Source organism: Danio aesculapii, chromosome 22 (assembly GCF_903798145.1).
Source record: "Danio aesculapii chromosome 22, fDanAes4.1, whole genome shotgun sequence".
Taxonomy (NCBI): domain Eukaryota; kingdom Metazoa; phylum Chordata; class Actinopteri; order Cypriniformes; family Danionidae; genus Danio; species Danio aesculapii.
The window spans coordinates 10,689,746-10,702,187 of record NC_079456.1 but is presented as its reverse complement, the minus strand read 5'-3'; the positions used below and the strand labels follow the sequence as shown (position 1 = coordinate 10,702,187).

The following is a 12,442-nucleotide window of genomic DNA, read 5'->3' as shown; positions in this document are numbered from 1 at the left end:
ATAAAATGGCACCCACCTCCCTACGGCTTCCACACACAAAGTTAGTTTTCAAGAACAGAGTTCTTGTGGTTTCAGTAGCTTTTACAACAGATTTTTCTAGCTTTTACATCAGATTAACTTCAACAAGTTAAGCACAACAGCAGCAATAACTTCTCAACAAAAACACCAAGCAGGAGAGAGACCACACTCTGGAAGCAAGCTTCAATGTGGCTTGCAACTGGCTGGCTTTTAAGCTTGCCGGACAACGAGTAGCAGGTGCAACCAATCAACTTCCTCTCCTCCACACCTAGCTGAAAAACAGGAATGGAGAGAGAGAGAGAGAGAGAGAGAGAGAGAGGGGGGGAGAGAGAGAGAGAGAGAGAGAGAGAAACCAAACACAATAATACATTCAAACACCATAGAATGTAACAGTAATGCACTTTCTCCTGTTCTCTGATTACTTCAAACTCAGCGCAAAAACAGCCTCATGATTGCGTCTGCAACTAGTACATGGAAGTCTGTTCATTCACAGTCACAAACTATCAGTAAGGTAAAAGTGAAAGTCTCTGTGTATTTTTGTGTGAACTGTTTAATATATCTGCATGGTTGTCCAAATTAATGTCCTGTGAGCGTTTTATAACGGACACGCATACATACAGGAGGATCTAACGAGGCTCAGTAGTGTTTCTGCCATAGAATGCAAAATAAACTTGCATATGAGCTTCAGACGCGCTCTGGCGGAGCTGTTCACTGTTCCTGTCAGCGATCTCCCAATAATATCCAACTGCCATCAGATTGAAGCGTTTCAACAGATTTAGGGGATTTTACTGTGTATTGTATGGGAGTTCAAGAAACTGGCTGCAAAATGGAAGAAAAGGCAGCATGTAATAAAAATGTATCCAATACATCCATGTGTTGTAGCACTCAAATGGTTCATTGCATGTTCAAAAATTGACGGAGATCTGAATTGAAAATTAACAAGTTTTATTTTGAATGCAAGAAGTTAGAGAATACAAGTTCTGCGCAGGAGAGGTGTAATATCAGTTCAGCTCTGCACTATTAGGCTCTTCTTCATGCTTTTATACTGTCTTTCGCACACTATCTAATCCCAACCCTACTGACTTATATGGTGTCGTCTTGACAGTTTGACCATTCAGCAACCAGATGTTCCTCTTTCTGGTATCTGTGTATCTTCTCTTGACAGTTGACGTTTTAAGGCAGATGTTTCAGAGCACGTACACACAGCTCATACATCCTGTCATTTTCAGAACTTTCTGCACTTTCTATGCACCCATACCCGATAACAGCATGTGCTGTACTCTAGCAGCCTGCAACACTTCTCTATACTGTGCACATAATATGGCAGTTAACCCTTTAAAGCAGTGGTCACCAAACTTGTTCCTGGAGGGCCGGTGTCCTGCAGATTTTAGCTCCAACCCTAATCAAACACACCTGAACAAGCTAATCAAGGTGTACTTGAAACATCCAGGCAGGTGTGTTGAGGCAAGTTGGAGCTAAACCCTGCAGGGACACCGGCCCTCCAGGACCGAGATTGGTGACCCCTGCTTGAAAGCAAAAGCCTTCATGTCTATATTTACTACGTATTTACTAGCAAAGCTTAATAAAATGCTTATCCTTCAGTGTACAAACATGTTTTTGAACGTGATTATTCGTTTGACAGCCCCAATAGAGATTAAACACAGGTCTAGCTATGTGTATAAAAATGGAGTTTAAATTTTCTAGTTTGTAATTTTTTTTGCAATATTTTGCTTGAATTTAATTGTATTATCTTTTAATTTCTAAATATATTTGGTAACTAAAATGTTATTTTAATAAATATATCTGTTTAATAAATCTGTTTTGTTTAAATCCACCAAAATTATAAGCATTAAAATTGTTCTGCCATGTTTAAAGGTTCTGACAAATGCAAATGGCTGCATTTTAAAGAAACTACTTAGTCCTGAAAAAAAAATGTGTAGAATCTTCATCAGATCAATAACTTAAAAAATTTTCACCACCTAAAATGTCCTAAACGATCTGTAGGGCAATACAATTGCTCTCTCTTATGTGTAATCTGTCCTAACCATCTGCGAAAAGTGACAATACAAAGCAATGTAATACAGCAATATGATCTGAGTGGGTGCATTTTTTTGTTTACTCTGTCATGGAACACATTCAATCTGTCATCACTTCAATGTGGCCATGTCACTGGCTCATGAACTGCAACAAGAGGCAATCTAATCACATCTTACTGTTAAAATTGGCTGCCATAGCATTTTCAATATGTGGACCTTTTTGGGTTTTTGGAAGCTATGGAAATTAAAAACGTAATACAAGAAATGCATCAGGACCATTGCTATGTTTACATCCCTTAAAATGATCTATGAGAAGAAAAAACAGGAAATACGTTACTGTACACGAGACGTCTTGAAGACAGAAGATGTGCTCCTAACTGTTGGCTGTGCTGTGGCGGGAAGAAATGAAACCTACATGCGTAATGAAATGTTGAGACTAGACAAGTTGGCAAAACAAGCAGCACAGCAAACTACGATAGACATTAACATAAAATACAGCAAGTCAGAAATCAAAAGTATCGTTAAAACTAAAGTATTGGGAAAATGGCAACAGATATGGAATAATGGGAGTACAGGACGTCAATATTTCAACATACAGAACTAAGTTCTGGAAAAGGTAGGGAAACAAGGAAAAGCGAACAGGAAGAAGACAAGTTCACAAGAATGAGATTTAATCACACAGCACTCAATAGTACATTACACGGGATCAATAAACATGCAGATGGGATGTGTGAATGTAATAATAACCAGGAGACTGTAGAACATGTATTGATGCACTGCCCAATTTATCACACAGAAATAAATAGATTATTCACACAGTTACAGGAAAAGCAAGTGGAACCTACCATAGAGAATATCTCAAAGTTGAGCACGGGGGATGTGTGTTTTAGATGTTTATAACTTTTTGAAAGACACAGGGTTAAGTAATTGAATTAAGCATTTAGCAGAATAGTTATGTATGGTAATATAGCTGGAAAATGCAGAAGGAAAGAGTATTGGATAAGGGTAATAAATAGAAAAAAGGATTTCGGGAAAAGGAATATATAAAAAATGTAGTATAAATTTTATTTATTTATTTAGTTTATTTTTTTGCCTTTTCTTTTGTGCCGCTTTGTTTCACTATAAGAAATACATAAGTTAGTCAACTCCTGGTTCACACTCCAATCCAGATGGTGGCGGTAATGCTCCAAAAAGCTGGTTGCCAACCGCCAAAAAACAACCAGAAGAAGAAATGTTCTGACTCATTATCTGCATTATCCATATCATTTAGTCATCCTCCTTCCCTTTAGGTGGCGGAATATGTACACAGAGTTGGTTAGCCAACCGGAAAAAGAAGAAGAAGTATGTATGAAACGGCAGTGGGGAGAGAAGTTTGAAGAGGACAGAAAATCGATGATACTGAAGAACAAAGAGGTTGGTGCTTATTCCTGTTACTTCATTTGTGATTCTGAAGTACACAAGGTCATAAAAGTTAAAGCAGTAAAAGTAAAGTTGGTTTTTAGATTAGCACATTCGTTCAGTGACAACTTGTGACATACTCCTTACGTTGTTTACCATGGTACTTTGAATATTCAGTCTAAAATCACATGCAAGTATGGCATTAGCACCATTTAATAGACCGTCAACAATGTTGTTATAGTCATTGACCCCTGATGTGATTTTCCTATTTAGAAATTGCAAATAATACTTTAATGAAATTATACTATTAAGGAGAAAGTCCAAATGTGTGAAAATAAAACCAACTTTACCTCAGTGTTTTACTTGATGTTGTCGTTGTCAGAACAGACGCACTGTGAATAGTATAGTATAAAAACCAACTGTCTTTATAGCACAACAGTGATAACAGGATGCTTTTGCAGCTGCAAATATATATTAAGAAGCTGATAAAAAAACAAAAGTGCAGACTAGTTTCAAATGGAGAAAATGTAGGACGAGCGTCTGTCAGCTTTGCATATATGTAATCATATTGCATTTTTAAAAGGACAGTCTAGCAGTTTGCAGAAGTCAAGGTTTTAAAACCACCAAAATTGTCTGCTGTACCGTTCCTAAGGTATGTGTAAGATTTATTTACTGTACATTTTTTAACCTATCATAACATAATCACACACACATATATATATATTTATCAATCATATACCTATTATAACATATATCATAAAATGTTTTGCGGTATTATGATGCTGCTGTAAAATATATGCCTTTTAAATGTCTGATTAAAAAACAAAAAATTTTTCCCCCTTTAAACACAGTATATTTTATTTTGAGAAACTTTTAAGATGTTTTGTAACAGTAAACGTGTCTGGCTAAATAATTCAAATGAATCATTGACTTCTGCTGTCTTCATTAGTTTCAAAACCACAGATTTATTTACAATTTAAAACGGCGTCATTGGATATTTTTTTCTGCTGGAAATACTGTTGTCCTAAAAAACTAATAAAAAAAAGAAAAAGAAACGTAAATAAAAAAATCTTACATATACCTCAGGAATGGTGTAGCAGAAAATGTTTGTTTTAAAACCTTGACTTTTCCCCGAGGTGTTAAAGTCTTAAAGTTTTATATTTCAAAAACAAAATTCTAGGCCTTAAAATGTCTTAAATTCACTGAAATATTGTGTTGTATGTATGTGTTAAATAATTTTAAACAGGTCTAAATTTTTCTCTCTCCAAGTAAAGCTAGTACCCAGTCAGACCAACATCCATCCAATCACCAACAATCTATCTTAATAAAATCAAGGGAGAGAAAGCTGAAAACAGTGGTTATCGTCCCTGTTATCATTTCTGTGTCTCCCACACATCCTGTAAAAGGTCTTAATTCTGTTTGCTGTATTTTTTAAGAGAATAATTCTCAATCTTAACCTTGTTTAAATTGAAACAGTCTGTTTAAACACATTAAAGCAGGGGTCTCAAACTCAAATTGGCAGGGGTCATATCAGTGACTGACAATTCATACGAGGGCCGCTTTAGCATTCAAGCACAAGAAAAAAAGTGGAAACTTGATGTTATTAATGCAGTCAAAGCTCCTTTTTGTTTCTTGTTGTACATATTGAAGGGGTAGTTTAAATTGCTATGAAAATCCTACAATTTAATAATAATTATTGTTATTATTATGTCCCAATCAATTGTTGCTTAACCAAAAGTTTAACCGATAGCATAAGACAGCAGAAAGCAGGTTGGGTAACTTTAGTGACTTAACTGACAATTGTACTTCTCAATATCTTTCTTTTTTGTAAAACTACAACAAAGAGGGGGAATGTATGTATATATTCACATTTACTTTAATATAGGGTTGGTCGATGTCGACCAATTTGGCATCGTACGATGTCTAATGTGAAACATTGCGATGGCATCATCGTCGTAGGCAGCAGTGATTTAATTATTTAAGAATAATTAATTAATTAATAATGAATTCATTACTTGTAGCCTACTGTTTCAACTACCTGACCCGCATGGTCTTTGTTTTACCTAAAACTAAATCATAAATAAATAAAGATGAGTAAAAAAATGGCATTTTAAAACTAAGATGTATTAGTGTAAATGGGGCCTGTATTTTTTGCGAGCGGCTTGCTGCTGCAACAGGGGCGGGGCGGAGGATCGCGATGCCAGCTGAGCATCGTGGTCTATCGGCCATCGGCGATGGATGATGGCATCGTCTATCAACCCAACCCTGCTTTAACATGTTCAATTTAGCCAGCAGTAAAACTTTACTTATGCACATTTTTATACAAATCGTATGCATGAGGAGAGACCATTTGAATCGAATATTAGCAAAATTATCATATTCACACCACCAGCATAACATGAAGAAGTTTCTGTACAACAAAACACAGGTGATTATAAAGCTGATTATAATCAAATGACCCTTGAATATTTTCAAAAATAGAGCTTTAGTGAAAAATAAGGACCTACGGACATATATTTGAATGTTTATTTAAGCCCCAGAAATAATCTGCATGTGCGTTACTCTCGACTGCACACTGAGAGAAACTGAAAGTAACCCGAACAAATAGTACATGTCCAGTAGGTAGTAGGCATGGGCCGGGATAAGATTCTGATGGAATGATAACTTTGGGTAAAAACATCACGGTATTGTAATTACTGCTCTAAAATATGTCCTATTTAGATGTCTTGGTGAAAAACAACACACGTGTTTTTTCCGCATTGAACATGGTATTTATATATATATTTTTAACATTTTAAATGGATTGGAACAGTAAACATGTCAGGCTAAATAATGAAAATAAATCACAAATATTACATAAAACACCAATTATTTTTTTCAACTTGAAAAGGCATCTTTGCATATCTTATTTTGGTAAGACTCCACTGCACTTTTCAGGTCTAGAGCATGCTGGATGTTGGTTTATAAGAGACTTGTTTTTCAGATGTTTCCTGAATCATGGACTGACCTGTAGTTTTTAATCTTGAGGGTCCTTTTCTACTGTTGGCCTAATAAATCCAAAAAAACAACAACTTACAAATACCGTAGGAACGGTATAACATAAAATTTTAACGGTTTTAAAACATTAACTTTTCAAAACCACGGTAAACCTTAAAACCGGTTATCGTCCCATGCCTAGTAGGTGAGGGGTCAAAACCACAAGTGGCTGAATGCAACTGCATAACAATGATAGTGATTCAAAAACAAATGTTTTTGTGGGCCAGATTTCGTTATATTTTGACGTCAGTTGCGGGAAAGAGGGAGGGCCTCAAATGGCCCGCAGGACGGCAGTTTGAGATGCCTGCATTCGAGCAATATAAGCATATGATGAATAAAAGATCTTATAAATTGCACCCAATTGGCAAAATACTCGTAAATCCACTTAAAATTAATCTGCATTGACAATTTTTCTCTTTTAAAATAACACTTCTTAAATTGTTCAATTCTTTTTTTCATTTTAGACCCGATCAGAGAAACCAAGATGAAGACCCGGGGGAAGCAGAGGAGTAATAACACGAAAAAACCTCTGAGCCGCTCGCAGACTAAAAGTAAGTTACTGAAAAGAAGAGAAGAGAGCCCACACACTTGTGAACAGTGTGGAGAGAGTTTCAAACGAAAAGGACTCCTTGCAAATCACATAAGAGTTCATACAGGAGAGAAACCGTATGCGTGCGATCAATGTGGAGCGAGTTTCAGGATGAAAGGAAGTCTTAGGGAACACATGACAATTCACACTGGACTAAGGCCACACACGTGCGATCAATGCGGAGTGAGTTTCAGACTAAAAGGAAATCTTAGGGATCACATGACCATTCACACTGACGATAAGCCACATAAATGTGATCAATGCGGGAAGAGTTTCAGATGCTTGCGGGGTCTTAAAAGACATCTGCGTATTCATTCTGGAGTCAAATCATTTCCTTGCGATCGCTGCGATAAAACCTTTTTTAGGTCGGATTCCCTGAAGGATCACTTAAAAGTTCATACGAAGGAGAAGCCTTATACGTGTTCTTTGTGTGGGAAGAGTTTTAGTCAGATGGGCACTTTAAATATACACCTGAAAAGACACGGTGGTGTGAAGAACCACATGTGCTTTGATTGTGGAAAGACGTTTGTTAGAGATGCAGAGCTAAAGCTGCACCAGAGAGTTCACACTGGACAATCTTACAAGTGTTCACACTGCAAAAAGAGAATCAAATCCGCACAGTATCTGAAAGTACATGAGAGGATCCACACTGGAGAAAACCCGTACAAGTGTTCATACTGTGACAAGAGATTTGTTAGTGCGATGAATGTCAAAATACATGAGAGGACCCACAGTGGTGAGAATCTCTATCACTGCCCTCCGTGTGGGAAGAGTTTTAGGTATTCTTCCTCTTTACTCTCTCATAGAAGAAAGCAATGCAAAAAAGCTCAGTAGCAGTTTCTATTTAGATCCTGCGCGTTCTAGTGTGACTCTTTGTCCTCCTCCCCAACGTGAGATGATAATGTCAAAGAACTTTTTTATTATTATTATTTTTGTATCATTTGTTTTTATTGTCATGTAGAATTTCACAGTGTTATGTCACTTGATATATTCTGGAGGCTTTTAAGTGTGTACAAAAGTTATTGTGCTTGCTTGAATTTCATTATGTTGAAAAAGAGGCTGTAATACTTCATTAATGAAGTGTTTTGATATTGAACAGTCCTGTATAAAATTAATAGATTTTCTATAGAGCAATATTCTCCCATGATTGCAAACAATTTGCCAGTTCTTTACAATCTATGGAAATAGTTTAATTAGCAATCATTATTTTAAGAAAATGGTTTGAGTTGGGGCTGGGCGATTAATCAAAAAGTAATCAAAATCGACATTGCGAACTAATAATCGATTTTTCCAGGTCATTTTTTTCTTTCCCTGTCTCAATTACTTACCTTACCTTGTGAGGAGTTACATGACCCTGCTCTGTTTGTTAGATGTTTGCTCACACTTTCTTTTGCTGTCTGAAGTGCATCAAACGCACAAAACATCCAATTCACACCCACCATTCCATGTAATGTGATGATTGTGAGGGCGCAGGTGAAACGTAATTTTTCGAGAGACACTCAAATACATCACTTGCGCTGTGTATGCAACGTCTATAAGTCATGTAAAGCAAGTAATTGCAAACTGAAATAAATATAATTTGATTTATATGGTTTGGAATTGGATGTTTTATTAGATTATTTACATTTTTTGTGATTTATTTTGTTCTTAAATTAAGAATTTTCAAGACTTTTTGTTGATTTTGTGTTTGATCCAGCGATTGTGGAATAACGAAAAGCTAAGGCGTCTGATTAATGAACTGTTTCGATATTAAACAGTTCTGTATAAAATGAATACATTCTCTGTAGGCCATTAAGATTAATATTCTCCCGTCATTACAAACAATTTACTAGTTCTTTCCAACCTATTGAAATAGTTTAATTAGCAGTCATTATTTTAAGAAAATGGTTTGAGTTAGGGCTGGGTGATTAATCAAAAAGTAATCAAAATCGACATTGCGAACTAATAATTGATTTTTCCAGGTCATTTTTTCTTTCCCTGTCTCAATTACTTGCCTTACCTTGTGTGGAGTTACATGACCCTGCTCTGTTTGTTAGATGTTTGCTCACACTTTCTTTTGCTGTCTGAAGTGCATCAAACGCACAAAACATCCAATTCACACCCACTATTCCATGTAATGTGATGATTGTGAGGGCGCAGGTGAGACGTAATTTTTCAAGAGACACTCAAATACATCACTTGCGCTGTGTATGCAACGTCTATAAGTCATGTAAAGCAATTAATTGCAAACTGAAATAAATATAATTTGATTTATATGGTTTGGAATTGGATGTTTTATGAGATTATTTACATTTTTTTGTGATTTATTTTGTTTTTAAATTAAGAATTTTCAAGACTTTTTGTTGATTTTGTGTTTGATCCAGCGATTGTGGAATAACGAAAAGCTAAGGCGTCTGATTAATGAAGTGTTTCGATATTGAACAGTTCTGTATAAAATGAATACGTTCTCTGTAGGCCATTAAGATTAATATTCTCTCGTCATTACAAACAATTTACTAGTTCTTTCCAACCTATTAAAATAGTTTAACTAGCAGTCATTATTTGTAAAAATGGTTTGAGTTAGGGCTGGGCGGTTCATCGAAAAGCAATCGAAATTGACAATCCGAACCATAATCGATCTTATTTAAAAAAAAAATAATAATAAAATAAATAAATAAATAAATAAATAAAATCTTATCTTATCTTTGCTTTATTTCACATGTAAATCACTTGCACTTCATCCACATCTGCTTACTGCACTGGCTGAAAAAAACCCATTCCATGTAATGTAATGGTTGCGAGGGCGCAGGTGAGACATCATTTTTTGAGAGACACTCAAATGCATCACGTGCGCTGTGTATGCAACGTTTACAAGTCATGTAAAACAATTGAATTGAATGTTTTATGATATTATTTACGCAGAATCGCGTAAAACTAGGTGGTCTGATTAATGAAGTGGTTCAATATTGAACAGTTCTGTATAAAATGAATACAATATCAGTATTCTCCTATGATTACAAACAATTTACTAGTTCTTTTCAAACTATTAAAATAGTTTAAATAGCAATCATTATTTTTTGAAAATGGTTTGACAAAGTCGAACCAATAATCGATCAAATATTTTTTGCTACTTCCTGCATGTGGAGCCATGTGTCATCACTTCTCTGTTTGTTTCTATTGTGTTAATTTGCACTACATTGACGATGACGGAAGCTGTGTCAGAGATGCCTTGTGACGGCATATTTTCCATTACATCAAAATGATTATTTCAATTAAAACATTTGTTGCAAGATGCAAGAAAAGCACAGTTTAAAATATTGGTTGCAGGATATACAAGAGTTGTTTTAATTAAAAGAGACACTGCTTATTTTCTACTTTTGAAAACATAAAAAAATAATTACTATTGTTTCCAAAGGAGCAAGTTATTTGTTTTCACTTTTTTTAATAAATCGGCCAGCACTAGCTTGAGTGGACTCTTTGAAGTCTACCTACTACTACTGTCCATTACTTTATAATACAAAATTTATTTGAGCGGTCGAACCGTTTTTATAAAGCAAGATCTATTTTGGTGGCTATCACAGATATCAGTATTTATATTTGCGCCATAAATGCTTAATAATTGTTTGAATGGTTGTAAGTCCAAGATGAAGACTGTAAAGATTGTTTGTACATGTGCTTACTGCTCTCTCGTATGTTGATTAAAGCTGTTAAATGTGGCTAAAGCATTAAACTTCTTTAACTGATAACAGAAAATTCAGTCAGAAGGTATATATAGGGTAATTTGGAACCCCTGTATTATTACTGTCATCTGCTCTTTTACTAATTAAAAATGTGACAACATCTTCACCTGCTGGCTGAAACCGGTACTTTTTAACAGCTGGCAATGTCCACTGCTAAGTTCATAGGTCTTAAACTGGTTTCCTGGAGGGCCGCAGCTCTGCACAGTTTTGCTCCAACCCTAATCAAACACAGCTGATCCAACTAATCAATGTGTTCATGACGGCTAGAGTTTATTAAGCAGGTGTGAGTTTTAGGTGGTTGAAGCTGAATTATGCAGAGCTGCGGCCCTCCAGGAATTGAGTTTGAGGCCACTGGCTAATTACTTTGGCAAAAGCTGTAATACCTGGTGCAAAACTTGGCTTAAGATTTCCAAACACTCACTTGTAAAGTCTGGCTTTCAAAGTCTAATGTAGTTTTAAGCCCTTTTCTACTTCTATTATATAAATATCAATGCTGCCATTTATTTTGTGTTCATACACTCTGAGATCAACTCAGTCTATAAATGTTTTATGAATGAGGCTCTGTTTTAATGTGCCGACTTGATGAATGAATACCATTTAATTTTGTAATAATTTAGGTTTTGTAAGTTTGAAAGGTTTCCTACTGAAACGCATTGCTTTACAGTTAGAGAACTATCACAGTTTCAGATGTGCATTAAAACATGATCACTTGTGAGAAATGTGTGAAATTCAGAACGCAGCAGCACGAGTGGTCTTTGATGAACCCAAAAGAGCACATGTCACTCCGCTACTCACCCGTTTGCACTGGCTGCCAGTTGCTGCCCGCATCAAATTCAAAGCTCTGATGTTTGCTTACAAAGCGACCTCTGGCATTGCTCCTTCTTATCTGCTCTCACTTCTGCAGATTTATGTGCCCTCCAGAAACTTGCGTTCTGTGAATGAACGTCGCCTCGTTGTTCCATCCCTAAGAGGGAAGAAATCACTTTCCCGAACTCTCGCATTCAATCTGCCCAGTTGGTGGAATGAACTCCCTAACTACATCAGAACAGCAGAGTCACTTGCTGTCTTCAAGAAACGACTAAAAACTCAACTATTTAGTCTCCACTTTCCTTCCTAATCTTAACTGCCTCTCTGGCTATACCACTAACTGTACTCTCTCTCTCTCTCTCTCTCTCTCTCTCTCTCTCTCTCTCTCTCTCTCTCTCTCTCTCTCTCTCTCTCTCTCTCTCTCTCTCTCTCTCTCTCTCTCTCTCTCTCTCTCTCTCTCTCTCTCTCTCTCTCTCTCTCTCTCCTCTCTCTCTCTCTCTCTCTCTCTCTCTCCTCTCTCTCTCTCTCTCTCTCTCTCTCTCTCTCTCTCTCTCTCTCTCTCTCTCTCTCTCTCTCTCTCTCTCTCTCTCTCTCTCTCTCTCTCTCTCTCTCAAAAAAAAAAATTTATTAATGCTTTGCTTCTTAGACTTTACACACCTGAAACTTGTCTATAGCACTTGTTCACTGCTGCTCTTATAGTTGTGTAAATTGCTTCCTTGTCCTCATTTGTAAGTCGCTTTGGATTAAAGCGTCCGCTAAATGTAAATTCATTTGACTCGTAGGGTAGGCTTTAAGAAAATACATGAAAAGCTCTTTAATAATGAAAAGTACTTCAAAAA

The 12,442-nt window shown here is 36.2% G+C and overlaps 1 protein-coding gene across 1 annotated transcript; it reads left to right on the top strand.

Annotated features, from left to right (window-relative positions):
- Positions 1-3,319: 3,319 nt before the first annotated feature.
- Positions 3,320-8,372, top strand: LOC130216409 (gastrula zinc finger protein XlCGF8.2DB). The gene is made up of 2 exons (XM_056448304.1): positions 3,320-3,467; positions 6,953-8,372. Exon 2 carries the CDS (start codon positions 6,973-6,975, stop codon positions 7,909-7,911), a length of 939 nt encoding a protein of 312 aa, XP_056304279.1. The 5' UTR covers positions 3,320-3,467; positions 6,953-6,972; the 3' UTR covers positions 7,912-8,372.
- Positions 8,373-12,442: the final 4,070 nt, after the last annotated feature.

Bases quoted from the DNA above. Each gene is read 5' to 3' on its own strand.
- LOC130216409 (XM_056448304.1), top strand. From the start codon at position 6,973: ATGAAGACCCGGGGGAAGCAGAGGAGTAATAACACGAAAAAACCTCTG.